The sequence below is a fragment of the Delphinus delphis genome, chromosome 12, assembly GCF_949987515.2.
Source record: "Delphinus delphis chromosome 12, mDelDel1.2, whole genome shotgun sequence".
NCBI classification, from domain to species: Eukaryota; Metazoa; Chordata; class Mammalia; order Artiodactyla; family Delphinidae; genus Delphinus; species Delphinus delphis.
Genome location: NC_082694.2, coordinates 9,210,430 through 9,226,248, shown reverse-complemented (window position 1 = coordinate 9,226,248; position 15,819 = coordinate 9,210,430). Strand labels below are relative to the sequence as shown.

General features: G+C 37.3%; 1 protein-coding gene across 1 annotated transcript in view; it reads right to left on the bottom strand.

Annotated features, from left to right (window-relative positions):
• MGAT4A (alpha-1,3-mannosyl-glycoprotein 4-beta-N-acetylglucosaminyltransferase A) overlaps positions 1-15,819 on the bottom strand; it is a 98,716-nt gene that overhangs the window by 18,827 nt on the left and 64,070 nt on the right. The window contains exons 5-7 of the mRNA XM_060027306.1: positions 4,210-4,256; positions 3,310-3,423; positions 1,483-1,558 (exon numbers count right to left, since the gene is read on the bottom strand). Coding sequence (XP_059883289.1) covers positions 1,483-1,558; positions 3,310-3,423; positions 4,210-4,256 — 237 coding nt within the window. The remainder of the gene's footprint in view (positions 1-1,482; positions 1,559-3,309; positions 3,424-4,209; positions 4,257-15,819) is intronic.

The window sequence follows — 15,819 nt, the reverse complement described above, 5'->3', positions numbered from 1 at the left end:
GCTGAACAATGGTACTCCAAGAAGCAATTAAAAATTATACCAATCTATAATTACTGGCATATAAAGGTGTCTGCAGTATGTTAAATGACAGCAAAACAGGCTTTAAGACAGTATGCACAGTACACTCCTGTTATAAAAAGGGTTGTATTAAATGAGTTAGTATGTGAAAAACATAAATTTTAAAGAACAATGCCTGACACATGGTAAGTATGCAATAAATGTTAGTTCATAGCAGCTGTTATTGTTATAATACATCATATATTGACCCTGCTTAGGGGAAGTTTTCCTTACCATCCTCTTCCTTAACCCCCATCCTTTTCTCAATTTTTAAATATTAACTTTTCCTACACTCCCCCCAAAAGCTTTAAGGTTCCATTAATTCTTCCCTTGGAGGAAAATTGGAAACAAATTTTAAAAGTGATATAGCTACACTTTTAAATTCTCTCTATAAAGTTCTTGACCATAATGTAAATATTTATATACTGGCCCTAGAACAAAGAGCAAGGTTCAACTACCATAATATTTGGTATACATTAAAATAAAATGCTATGAAATTATTATCTTAAAACTAAAATCAGACTTCTCTAATGTATTTAGAGGAAATGTACTACCTATATCTAGGATATTGTGTTTTTTAATATGCACAGCTGTTGCATCCTGTTATAGACAATGTTGCACTCTATCATCATTTCCATTTTCCATCCTGTGAACCAAGGAAGGGTTCACGCACACTTGAATGCAGCTGGCTCGAGGTACAATGTCAAAGGAGACAAAGTCTGCCCTCAAGAAGTCCACCTTCCCATGTGATGTCAGCCTCTTTTCTTCCTTCTCTCCCTCCCCAGCCCCTGCCAACAGCTGCTTAATCATGTCCTTCCTGTTCAGGGACCAGGGCTGCTTCTTGCCACTCTCATCCAAACATCCACCCAGGAAAGGATCTAATAAACTTTTTATACTGGAAAAAAACACAACTGACAGGCTTCGTGTGCCATATACCTCTCAGGGGTATTTGCATTTTGAACAAGGGATAAAGACGTTTGGTTAAAGAAGTGAAATTCCAGTGGTGAAATTTAAGCTTAAAGGTTTGAAAGAAATAAGAGCTTCCTAGAATTATTTAAGTTGTTGCCTACCTGGCTAACTTAAAACCCTTATCATGATGGACTTACTGTTTTAGCCATGCTGCTAAAAGTTGCACCATTAGAACTAAATGTCAACTTTATTATCTTCAGTACAAATGAAAATGTATTGAAGTGCACAAAACAACTATTTACCATAAGACCACCAAAATAATTATGAGCTAAACCAGCGAGTGGAACTGCAGAGCCCATGTTCTCAGTGATGTGATCAACCCTTCTGCTCTGGCATACTGTTATGATCTTATACATTTTAGAGGGTTTATGCTTTCAAAACTTCGTTTTAATGAAAATATACCCTTCATATTACTTTTCCTTTAAAAGTGTGAAAAAAAACCAAACACACACTTACCTGGATGTAATATGTGCCCTTTTCCTGAGCATACATCATTAGAAAACAATAATCGAGGTTTTGCTTTGTTCTCCATCTGAAATAAAAATTTTCAAAAAAAGTTAGGGACTTCCCTGGTGGCGCAGTGGTTAAGAATCCACCTGCCAATGCAGGGGACACGGATTTTATCCTTGGCCCGGGAAGATCCCATATGCAGCTGAGCAACTAAGCCTGTGTGCCACAACTACTGAGCCTGCGCTCTAGAGCCCGAGAGCCACAACTACTGAGCCTGCGTGCCATAACTACTGAGGCCCACACGCCTAGAGCCCGTGCTCCGCAACAAGAGAAGCCAGTGCAATGAGAAGATCGCGCACCGCAATGAAGAGTAGCCCCCGCTCGCCACAACTAGAGAAAGTCTGTGCGCAGCAACGAAGACCCAACGCAGCCAAAAAAAAAATAAAAATAAGTTAGGAATCAGACTCAAAGTTAGCAAAATAAGGTTAGATGTATACTATTTTATAATATATAAAATATTTTATAATATATACATATGCAATATATACATCACATATTGTATACATGATATTATATATATACCCAATGTATAGTTATGTATTAGAAAGATAGGTAGATAGATAAATAGATGGATGGATATCACACATACAGGATATATCCACTTAGGAGAGAGTGAATGAGAATTCACTCTTCTCTAATGAAGTCTTTATCGAAATATATTCTCAAAAACACTAATCCTCAAGGTGTCCTGAGGAAAAAAGGAGTCTAATGTCAAGTAAGTTTGGGAAGAACACATATTCCTCTTCTAGAGACGTATCAGTAATATTAGAGGCATTTAAACATTCAGCAGTAAATACATTTGTTGAAAAAAAGTTTTTAATCCAATATTTTCCAAATTTTCTTGACCACAGCCCCCTTTTCCAGTAATATCTTAATGTCTCTAGGAACTAGTGCTTCACATACAGGTAAAAATGCTTTAAAAACCCAAAACATCATATTAAAATTTACAATATTAGGTCCTTTTGGTGAATTCTTGGCAGGCTACAGAAACACACTGACCAATGTGAAAAAGAGAAGTGGTTTTTCTAAAAGCCAGTTTTAAAAAAAAAGCACACAATAAAATAAAAGCTTTGAACCACTAAGTAAACTTCTCCAGAAAATACCTTACAAGCTGATATGAATTTATTGAGTCTATCCAGAGTTTTTTTCAAACAAATTCGATCCTAAATTTTTAAAATAACATTATATTTATTGAGAGATAATTAACCAATTATAGGGACAAATCTGTTTTTGTGACAAATTAACAACTCAAGAAATACAATAAATCTCTTCCCAACACAGTGTTTTTGTCCCTTTTTCTGGTTATAGGCAATCCCAAAATAATGCCAATATCTCTTAGCTTACTTTGTCTTTAACAACAACACAAGGAAAGTTTTCCTTTCAATTTCAGAGATTCAGAGATAAATAAATTCAATTGACTAATGATTTTATTGCAATACAATTCTGCACAAGAGTATTACTGTTTTTATCACTTTTATTGGATCTGTTTTCATTTATGTTACATACAGACATGAGATTTCTATCTGGACTAAGTTTTGAGTTATACTGAATATACTCTTAAGAAAAGTTATAACAACACAGAGCAGCACGGTCATAAAATTCATTAGGTTTGCCAAATTCAACCTCTCACCAGAAACTCCACAGAATTTCCAATAAAATAATCAAAAAGTCATTAGCTCTCAACTAATCAGCTCAACCCTAAAATGAGTTAAGCTTCGATAAACAAGGATGACATTTATTACCTATTATACTCACAAGGGTGCACAGGCTTACCTTATTCTTTCTTTAGAATCTCCAAATGTCTCCTTTAAGTTTGTCAAGTCAGGATAATAGCTTTCAGGAGGTGATATTATTTCCACCAAGCCAGAACTGATTTCTTTAGAAAATCTATCATGAGAAAGGTTGGCTGAGTTATTTAAGTTCTGTGGGATTTTATATCTTAACGATCAACTTATATGTATAACATAAAAATACATTTAAAAAAATCTCTGGTTTTAGCATATTGATAGACAAAGGTAGAGGCACATTATCTTAAACAAGGACCTTTGCTTCTCTTTTGTCTTTCCTTTTAAAGTAAAAGATATGTCTTTTGGGGGCAACAAGAGATACATTTCAATGAAGAAACCCATATCAGGACTAATTTCATGATACTGCTCTTAAAACTACAAAGGCAATATTATAAAAACTAATGGTATCTGCAACTTACTAAGCTGTCCATCTGTTATCTGCTATGCGCCCCACTCACAATAAACTGTTAATAAACTTTTGTAGATTTTTAGACATAGTTTAGCACTGAGGTTTGAAACTGCTACCTGACTAGCTGTCCTGACAGCAGAAATTTTTTTTCTTGCTAAACAGAGAGTGAAAGATTTAAGTGATCTCATATGACTCTCTATTCACTGTCTTCAAGATTAAAGATTGTTGTTTGGTAGTGTTACATATATATGACATTCAAGTCTTTTCCAAAATGAAATACACCAATGTATCCCATCAGATAACTTGATATATATACACATACTTTATGATAATATAAAAGACCAATGATAGGTGGTCCAGTGAACACTGAACTCCACAGAAAAAATGAACTGTAAAAGAAGGTGTTTTCTTTTAGCAAAAAGCCAAGAGATAATAGTAAATAGAATATTTTCATTTCCATAATTAAGAAGAACTTACTCTTTCTCCAGGTTGGCTACAACACCATTTACATAATCAATATCTGTCTGGGAGAGAAAAAAACAATTATACCAACATTCATGTTTTTATATTTTTACCTTTATATTTTATTTAACTTTTAATTCTGAACTCAAAATTAAATAAATGATTAAAACATTCATTGAAAACATGAAATTTTCAGACAACTTATGGGATTTGCACTTCTGTATTCTACTGTATTGCACTGCTATATATCGCTGAGTACTAACCAATACAATAAACAGATTCTTAAGTTTTTATTGTTTTCAATTGTCTATGTTCAATTCAGTAGAAAAAAGTGAGCACAGAAACTATTTCTACTTCTTCTGCAACATCAAAACTGTAAGTAGTGAATAAATAACAGATGCAGAACGCTATAGGGAAAGATTTTTCCACTTGGAATCATAAAACCAAGGTTCCAGATTTGCCTCTCTAGCTTCTGGCCTGTACAATCTAAAGAAAGTCACTCTCTGAGCCTCAGTTTCCTATCCTATTTAAAGAAAAAGGTGGGGGGAGGTTTGGGAGGAAATAATACCTCAGACACTATGACATTACATGATAAAGCTACGTAATAAAAAGCAGTGTTATTCTGTATTATTGTTATTATTTTATTATTAAGCTGATAATGAGAACCCAAGTCAAGAGTACTTTAATCAGTCAGAAAAAAACGTTTATCAAACCTGTGAGCTTCTGAATTATATATACAAGTAGAGAGCCAATACTCCCGACCAATTTTAACTACAGTGACAACTTAAAATGCTCAACTGTTAGAAAGAATCAACGATATCTCTAGTACAATCTATGTTATAAAGACTGCGAAAACACTTCATACTTGAGGAAGATAAGCTTTACCTTTTTGGTTTGTTTTAACACTGGAAATTACAAAACTACTGAATTATAAAAAGTTGTTTTAGAGGAGGCTTTTTGGAAAAGTATTTTAACTTTAATTTCTGTTAATTGAAAGTAATTCCTATTTTAATTGTTAAAGATGTAGGAGTGAGACAACTTATTAAGACCATATCCTTCAAACTCTTAAAGAACTACGGAAACACAACTAGCACACAGCTCAAAACCCTCCGTCCTTCCCCTACGTAAACCCACACACATCCTACCATTCATCAGGCTATGATTTTAGAGAACATAATCAAGTCTGGTTTATATAACCTTTAATGAGTTTAGTAATACCTGAAATTCAATTTGATAAGCATTTATTGAGAGCCAGTGATTTGCCTAGCCAAGGAAACAAGAACAGATGAACAAGTCCAGCTCCCTGTAAGCTATCCAAGAGGGCGGCCAAGAAGAATTATGTGAACATAGATCTATTATGTAATGTATAATAAAATTTATGAAATGCAAAGTGATCCATATCTAAAACTACACATAATCCTTATGTTGCATGTTAACTGACGCAACTAGCAAAGGATTCACTTAAGCGACGGTAACTGGTGTCACCATTATATACCAGAAGCGATCCTACCTGCTATCAGCCAAGGGAGTGGTTGTGGGGCTCCTCTGAAGAAAGTAAACATGTAACTGGCCTGGAAACACACAGCCAGGCCAGTCTTCGTCCCCATTCAGGCCTCTACTTGCCTCTCTCCAACTCTTAAATGTTGGCCATAAGACAGGAAGTCTCTGAGATGTTGGGGGCTTCACTGCTTTAAATTAAAAGAACGCTTGTTCCTGAAATCTTTTTTAAAGGTCTGTGGAGACTTTTTAAAAGGTACTATTTTTGTTTTTACTCCCATTTCTCTAGGAGGTGGGTCAAAAACGATCTTGCTATGATTTATGTCCTAGAGTGTTCTGCCTATGTTTTCCTCTAAGAGTTTGATAGTGTCTGGCCTTAAATTTAGGTCTTTAATCCATTTTGAGTTTATCTTTGTGTATGGTGTTAGGGAGTGTTCTAATTTCATTCTTTTACATGTAGCTGTCCAGTTTTCCCAGCACCACAAAAATAAAAAAAATGGGACCTAATGAAACTTAAAAGCTTTTGCACAGCAAAGGAAACCATAAACAAGACGAAAAGACAACCCTCAGGAGAAAATATTTGCAAATGAAGCAACTGACAAAGGATTAATCTCCAAAATATACAAGCAGCTCATGCAGCTCAATATAAAAACAAACAAACAACCCAATCCAAAAATGGGCAGAAGACCTAAACAGACAATTCTCCAAAGAAGATATACAGATTGCCAACAAACACATGAAAGGATGCTCAACATCACTAATCATTAGAGAAATGCAAATCAAAACTACAATGAGATATCACCTCACACCAGTCAGAATGGCCATCATCAAAAAATCTACAAACAATCTATGTCAGAGAGGGTGTGGAGAAAAGGGAAGCTCTTGCACTATTGATGGGAATGTAAATTGATACAGCCACTGTGGAGAACAGTATGGAGGTTCCTTAAAAAACTAAAAATAGAGCTACCATATGAGCCAGCAATCCCAGTCCTGGGCATATACCCTGAGAAAACCATAATTCAAAAAGAGTCATGTACCACAATGTTCACTGCAGCTCTATTTACAATAGCCAGGACATGGAAGCAACCTAAGTGTACACTGACAGATGAATGGATAAAGAAGATGTACACATATATACAATGGAATATAACTCAGCAATAAAAAGAAATGAAATTGAGTTATTTGTAGTGAGGTGGGTGGACCTAGAGTCTGTCATACAGAGTAAAGTATGTCAGAAAGAGAAAAACAAATACCGTATGCTAACACATATATATGGAATCTAAAAAAAAAAAAGTTCTGAAGAACCTAGGGGCAGGATAGGAATAAAGACACAGACATAGAGAATGGACTTGAGGACATGGGGAGGGGGAAGTGTAAGCTGGGACGAAGTGAGAGAGTGGCATGGTCATATATACACTACCAAATGTAAAACAGATAGCTAGTGGGAAGCAGCCGCATAGCACAGGGAGATCAGCTAGGTGCTTTGTGACCACCTAGAGGGGGTGGGATAGGGAGGGTGGGAGATGCAAGAGGGAAGAGATATGGGGATATATGTATATGTATAACTGATTCACTTCATTATAAAGCAGAAACTAACACACCATTGTAAAGCAGTTATACTCCAATAACGATGTTAAAAAAAAAAGGTAATATTGTCTTCCAATTCTGAGAACATATTTGTGAATCTATAAATGAGATATGTATATTCTTAGGGTATGTGAGTGATAATGATTGGGACAGGTGGGAAAAAGAGTAGACATACATAGCAAAAGAAGAAAGAGCATTCCCCCCAACCCCCGGAGAAAGCGTCTTCTTCATGGTTAAGTAAAATTAAATTTTTTAAATTAAAACTAAAGGATTTATTAATACATAGTTCAACATGGATGAACCTTGAAAACACTGTGCTAAGTGAAAGAAGCCAGTCACAAAGGACCACACATTTTATAACTGCACTTATATAAAATGTCCAGTATTTTAAAAATACCTATAGAGACAGAAAGTAGATTAGTGGTTGTCTAGGGCTGGAGGGAGAGCAGTATTAATGGGTAATGGCTAAGGGGTTCAGAAATTTCTCTTTGAGATGATGAAAATCTTTCAGAAATTGATTAAGATGATGCCTACAGAACTCTGGCTTTAAATAGGTGAGTTGTATGTTATGTGAATTCCAAAAAATAAATAAATAAATAATCGAAAACATAAACTAAGAGATAGAAAAAAGTTAAATGTAAAAAAAAAAAGTATTTCAGATTGTGCATATAGAACTATGGGTCAAGCAGCTTCTCTTAGGGATGTATAAGGAAAAGTTTAAGAAGCATAAAAGCAGGTTCAAGTAAGTCACTAATACTGATACCAATTCATCAGCATAGAGTCATACACACGTAACAATTCAACATATACACTTGGCTTAAGAATCAATTTTACCAGTAGCATATAAATTAGATGACATGACAGTAATAAATTCCAATCTTTACTCTAAATCAATAATTTATAAAGTCCAACTGGAAAAGAAATAATTCTTTGCCAAATGTCACGGCAGTCAGGAAACTGTAACAAAGTCATATGATTTCAGGGAAACTTTCAATTAAAATCAATATATAAAATAACACATCACTTTTGAATATGCTATAGCTGTTGTGTTCAGTAATATTGCAAAGAACAAATATGTGAAATAGAAATCTGAGTGAAAAGATATTTTTAGAAATAAATCATAGAAATTTATTTCTAACGGCCCAAAGAATAAAACAGAAAGTTAGAGGCAACCTCCTATGAAAGATAAACAAATGTTACAAATGTCAGAAACTTTAAACAGTTACCAGTTGTAAGACAGTTACCCAGATGAAAAAGGAAGAAATTTTAAGCACTAGATCAAAAAAGAACATAAAATTAAGAGGACTGAATTTCAAATAACTTGAAGGTAAAAACTGATTTTTAAAAATGTCCTTTATATGTAAATTTACTATCTTCTTTCCAATCATTTCATTCCACAAATATTTACTTGGTGTCTACACCGTAATTGGGGATATTTATATCCGTATCATATCCATATCATCAAGCTCTGAGTTTAGATTAGCAAATAAAATAGACAAGATCTCTGCCTTGTGAAATTTAAAATTTGTGGAAGATGCAGTCCATAAAGAAAACCAAAATTATATATATATATATGTATTTATAACTGAATATTTATTAAGTGCTATATAACTAGTATGCAATAATAGAGAAAAGGAAGCAACCTATTTAAACAGGATAGTCAAAGAAAGTCTGAAGATTTGACATCTGAGCCCAAATCTGATACATATTGCCATTCAAATCGACAAAAATAAACAGAAAATACTAAAAGGAATATTGTAAATTAATTGATATGTTAATTAGGGCTTTGCCTCTGCCCTTAGACAGGATATGTGCAAGATAATACGCTGGAATAGATCATAGCGTAGAATTTTCTATTTTGTGTATATTTTAGGGGGTATAATATGCTATTATTATACACATGTACAGACTGGGGGGTGCTGCTCAATGCAATGCTGAGCAGGAAAGCTGGGCTTGCACTGCTGTACTGGAAAATACAAGTCCTGGTGAGACAGGAAGGTTGAATTAACCAAACAGGCCACCAAGTGGTCACTGGAAATAGGCCATAAAAATAAGGATGGGGCTCCCCTGGTGGCGCAGTGGTTGAGAGTCCGCCTGCCGATGCAGGGGACATGGGTTCGTGCCCCTGTCCGGGAAGATCCCACATGCCGCGGAGCGGCTGGGACCGTGAGCCATGGCCGCTGAGCCTGCGCGTCCGGAGCCTGTGCTCCGCAACGGGAGAGGCCACAACAGTGAGAGGTCTGTGTACCGCAAATAATAATAATAATAATAAGGATGATATCCACCACCTTTGCTGGTTATCTTCTAAATAAACTCTGATGGCTTTATATCACTCGGTTGATAACTCTGTTCCAAGTCTTCCCTATCCTTGTTCCTAGGGGCTAAATTTTCTTCTAGTTATGGGTCACTTTTTTGGGGGCTCCTTGGCATACTGGCTAACAATAACAATTTTTTATTTGATACTGGACATTACAAATGGACACCGCTGAGTGTCTTGATTTTGCTTTCTTCTTTTAGAAAGCGCTGAGCTTTATCCCAGCAGACAGTTATTTGTGGGTCAGTTGATCCTTAAAGGTCTCTAAGCTTTGCTGGGGTGGGTTGAGAATAACCACTTCAAGGATGACCACTTCCTTTGGCGTCTCTACTGAACGCCCTGGGTTATCACCAGGGGCTTACCGTTCTGGCTGGTCAGCCTCATCCTACATGAGCAAAGGGATATGGTCAGGTTACAGCTCCCTGATCATCCTTTTTCCAAACCTGTGGAGCTTCACCCTGTGTATGTGGGTCCCCACCCAACAAAGACTCAAAGGCACCATCATTTTCTGTTCAGCGTCTCTGTTCTGAAACTCTGTTCTGCAATTGCTAGCTGCTCTCTTCGGGATTCCCCTTCCTGCAACGTGATCTGGAAATATCTCCAGGCAGAAAGTTGGGACAATCGTGGTGCTCATTTCTCTCTCTCAGGGAATCACATCCTGCACAGCCTGCTGTCCACTGTCTGAGAACAACTAGATGGTATATTTTGTCTAGCTTTTTAATTGCTTATAGCACGAAGGTAAGTCCAGTCCTTATTAACTCCATCATGGCTGGAAGCAGACGTCATTTTTTTTTTTTTTTTTTTTTGCGGTACACGGGCCTCTCACTGTTGTGGCCTCTCCCGTTGCGGAGCACAGCCTCCGGATGCACAGGCTCAGCGGCCATGGCTCACGGGCCCAGCCGCTCCGCGGCATGTGGGATCTTCCCAGACCGGAGCACGAACCCATGTCCCCTGCATCAGCAGGCGGACTCTCAGCCACTGCGCCACCAGGGAAGCCCGAGGGGTCATTTTTATGTAATAAAGAACCAATGAGAATTCCAGAAAGAGAATGTGTACAAGCGACAAATCAAAAGGACTAAAATGACAGGCCTGTGCCAGAATGGAGCTGGCAGCTCATAATAAATTTTGTTTCCCTAGGGGTCCAAGGAAAAGCTATTCCTATAACCTAGTGCTTGGTTTAAGGTTCTTTAAATTCAGTGCAGATGTACGAACTAAGGCTAACAAATACCACAGTTAGCTTGTAGTTTCTAAAATAGTCAAGCTGTTCAAAGATAAAAGAAAGAAAGCGGAAGTGAAAAGGACACACAAGTGAAAAAAAGAAACCTACTTCTTCATTTTCAATATATCTCTCATAGCCTTTCTTCCTTTCCTTCTCCTAACAGTCAGCTGATGCTACAGCAACTGTTCTCAAACTTTTGTGATCAGAACCCATTCAGTTCAAAATATGTTCCTAGTTTGATGACTTCTCACCACCTCCAAGCCTAGCCTGGATTATTACAAGTTTTCTAAGTAGCCTCCTCGCTTCTGCCCTTTCCAAAGCAGCCACTGTGATCCTTTTAAAAGATGGGTTATACCAAAAATGCATAACTGCAATCTAATCATGAGAAAACATCAGACAGACCTAAATTGAGACATTCTACAAAATAACTGACTAGTACTCATGAAAAGTCTCCGAGTTCATGAAACACAAGAAAAGACTGAGGAGCTGTCAAAGATAGGAGGAAATTGGACTTCCCGGGTGGCACAACGGTTAATGCAGGGGACACGGGTTTGAACCGTGGTCTGGGAAGATCCCACATGCCGCGGAGGAACTAAGCCTGTGCGCCACAACTACTGAGCCTGCGCTCTAGAGCCCACGAGCTACAATGAGCTACAACTACTGAGCCCACGTGCCGGAACTACTGAAGTCCGCGCGCCTAGAGCCTATGCTCCGCAACAAGAGAAGCCACCGCAATGAGAAGCCCGCGCACCGCAACAAAGAGTAGCCCCCGCTCACCACAACTAGAGAAAGCCCGTGCGCAGCAACGAAGACCCGACACAGCCAAAAGTAAATAAATAAATATTTTTTAAAAAAGGAGGAAATTAAGGAATCAGAACAACTAAATGTGGTGTGATATTTTGGATTGTACACTGGAACAGACGACCTTAGGTGGAAAAACGTGGAATGTGAATAATGTCTACAGTTTGGCTAATAGTATTATATCAATGTTCATTCCCTGGTCTTGATTATTTGGCTACATAAGTTGTTAACATTAGAGCAGTGAAGGGAATACTCTGCATTACTTCTGCAACTTTTCTGTAAATCTAAGTTATTTCAAAATAAAGTTTTTTAAAGTGCCTTCAAAGAAAAAAAAACGTTAAGTCAAGTGTCTTCTCTACTTGAAACCCTCAAATGGCTTTCCAGATTAGCAGTTCACAAGACAGACCCACTCCCTGTTTTCATAAAGTCAAATTTTATTGGAACACAACCCCATCCTTTCATTTACGTCGTGTTTCCGGTGTGTTCGGGGCTACTACAGCAGAGCTGAACAGTTGCAGCAGAGACTGTGTGGCCTGCAAAGCCTAAAATATTTGTCATGTGGCCCTTTACAAAAACACTTGGCCACAGTTTCCTGACTGAGGGTAAAAGCGAAGTTCTCATGATGGCCTGTAGTGTGCTCAGTGATCTGGCCCAACCTGCTCCTCCTCTGCCGACCTCCTGCTGCTAAGCCCCTCACCTTTTCTGCTTCAGCCACACAGGCGTCTCCTTGCTGTTTCACAAAATGTGCCCAGCAATGCTCTCACGTGAGGGCCTTGGCATGTGCTGTTCGTCTGCTTGGACTGTGCAACTCTTGGCACCCTTCAGGTCTTTGCCCAAATGTCCTGACCACTCTAATAAACCATCCCTTGGCAACCCTGTACTCCCCCTCTTATGTACTCTGATTTATTCTCCATAGCGTTCTCTACCATCTAACACATCATACATTTGTTTTTTATCTGTCCTTCTCTACAATGTAAGCTTCATGGGGTAGAGGCTTTTATTAGATGATATGGCTAACACCGCTGCATCAGTAAATATTTGTTGAATTACAAGCAAGTTTTATAAGACATTATATATACATATACATATATATGTGTATATATGTGTGTATATATATATATATATACACTTTCTTCCTGACTGCCATTTCTGTGATTCATAACCAATGCATAAGTAAACATCTTAAAATCTACCTTCTAAAAAAATTACAGGCCAAAAATACTACTGAAGCACCAAGACAGTCATCTGTGATTTAAAATCAAGAATAGAAACAACTAATAACTAGACAGATCATCAGCAAGTCTGCAGAAGACTTGAACAACACTATCAACCAACTTGGCCTAACAGGCATCTATAAAACACTCCTCTCGACAACAGCAGAATCCATTCTTTTTAAACCACACGGAACCTCATCGGGGTAGACCATACACAAGTCCATAAATACGTATTTATAAATTTAAAAGGTCTGAAATCATGCAAAGTTTATTCTCGGACTACAATGGAGCTGAATTAGAAATCAAACAAGAGGAGGAAGTTTGGGAAATACACAAATAGATAAAAATTAAACAACACATTTCTAAATAAACCATGAGTAAAAGAAGTAATTACAAGGGGATTTAGAAATTATTTTGATCTGAATGAAAATCAAAACTTGACATATCAAAATGTACGGGAAGCAGCTAAACTGGTACTCAGAAGGGAGAGTTAGAGCTCTAAACTGCCTATATTAGGAAAAGAAACTCTCTAACCAATAATCCGAGTGTTCTCCTTAAAAATATAGAAAAAGAAAAGTAAACCAAACTAAGAGTAAGCAAAAGGAAGGAAATAGTAAAGAGTGGAAATGAATGACATAGGAAAATAGAGGAATGATAAACAAGGTCCTACCATATACCACAGGAAACTATATTTAATATTCTCAGATAAACCATAATGGAAAAACATATGAAAAAATGTGTATATATATATATATATATATAACTGAGTCACTTTGCTGTACAGCAGTAGTTAACACATTGTAATTCAACTACAGTTCAATAAAAAAAATTAAATAAATAATGAAAATAGAGAAATGATAAAGTTAATAAAACTAGAAGTTGGTTCTTTTTTTTTTTTTCTTTTTTTGAGGTACGCGGGCCTCTCACTGCCGTGGCCCCTTCCGTTGTGGGGCACAGGCTCCGGACGCGCAGGCTCAGCGGCCATGGCTCACGGGCCCAGCCGCTCCGCAGCATGTGGGATCCTCCCGGACCGGGGCACAAACCCATGTCCCCTGCATCGGCAGGCGGACTCTCAACCACCGTGCCACCAGGGAAGCCCTAGAAGTTGGTTCTTTGACAAGATCCAAAAAAAAATGATAATCAACTGAATAGTATCACCAGAAGTTTTTCTACTGTACCTGATGGCCAGCCAGCTGGAGCTGAAAGACCTAAAAGATCTCACTGGGGGAGCGAGTGGGGAAGAGAAAGAAAGGAAAATGGCGGTAGGGGTAGGAAGAATGAAGACAGGAGACTGCTGTCTAGCAAATTAACCTTGAGGAACTATTGGACTCTCAGCCATGTGCATATATAGCTAATAAATATTTTTTTCAAAAGGAAAGACAAGGGTACAGAAATAAATATTCCTGTGTAATGCCAGACTACAAGTTAAGGGCACAAGCCACCGTCTAATGGATTTTTTAAAGATTTCTAATATCCTTCAGTACCTTCCTCACTTTAGTTCAACGAGTAAAAGAATACCTAGAATGAAATCTGTTCTTTTGCCTCTATTAAGGAAGATGACAAAAAGGTAAGTATGAACGTTTGAGAAAACGTAAGTACAGAGAGGGCGACTGTTTCTGAGGCTACTGTACTTCTCAGGGGCTTTGGGGTGGAAAAAAGTTCCAAAGCATTCAGGTAACTAACCCCTGGCGGAAAGCACCACTAAAGGGTCTAACCAGAAAAGACTAAACCACTCATACAGAGTTCACCCAGGAACACAGCACTGACATTACACACAATCACCAATGAGAAACAGTTACAAAACTGCAAACTCCATTTTCAGTAAGACCAAAATTAATAACCAAAATTCTCAAACTCAAAAGGAATCCAGTTTGGTTCCAATAACCCGAGGTCATGTGCAGAACCGTGCAGAGTAGTTATAGTTGCAGGAAGCAGCCCGACTCTGTAGCAGCTACAAAGACATGGTCTGATCAAGGAAAATAAACAAAACACACACACAGTTAGTCTGGAACACTACTCTGTCCCTCCTTCAATGATGATTCATAAAAAAGGAACCAACACAGCAACTACAGAAAAACATAAGAAAAAAAGGAGAGCTTCAACAAAACCTATGAACAAAAACAACAAAAGCTACACTTGACAGCAACAAAATAGGTGAGAAATTGTGACCAAATATTTCCTCAGTAATTGAAAAGAAAAAACACCCCATTGAAGCAGTTGCTGTGGTGAAGCAATTCCAGAGAGCAGAAATGATTGTAATAATTTTAAAATATACATGGAAATGCAAAAGATCTAAAATATCTAAAGCAATCTTGAAAAGAACAAAGTTGGAGGACTTAATCCTACCCGTCTTCAATACTTCAAAGCTACAGTAATCAAGATACTGAGGAATTTGCATAAGGATCAATGCACAGATTAATGGAACAGAACAGAAAAAAGACCCACACTTATAGGGTCACTGGATTTTCCACAAAAGCACCAAAGCAATCCAATGGGGAAAGGAAAGTGTTTCAATAACTGGTTATGGGAGAAAATGACATCTATATAAAAAACAGTGAACTTTAACATGACCAAAAATTAACTTGAGATAGATCACAGACCTAATGCACAAGTTAAAACATGAAGGTTTCAGAGAAGTATGATTTGGGGGTAAGCAAGGGTTTCTCAGGTCATGGAGAGCAAGAGTCATAAAAGGCAATATTGACAAATTAGACTTCATCAAAATTAAAAACTTCTGCTCGCCAAGACAAGGCAAAAACATGAATAGACTTCCACAGATTGGGAGAAAATATTCACAAATCACGTATTTGACAAAAGAATGGTATCCAGTATACACAAAGAACTCTGAAAAACTCAATACCACCACCACACAATTTTTTTAAACGGGCAGAGTTTTGAAGACATTTTACAATAGAAAATAAAATGGATTAATGATGGATAGAGATGCGATAAATGAAAGTACTAAAACATTGGTAGAATCTAGGTAGGATGTA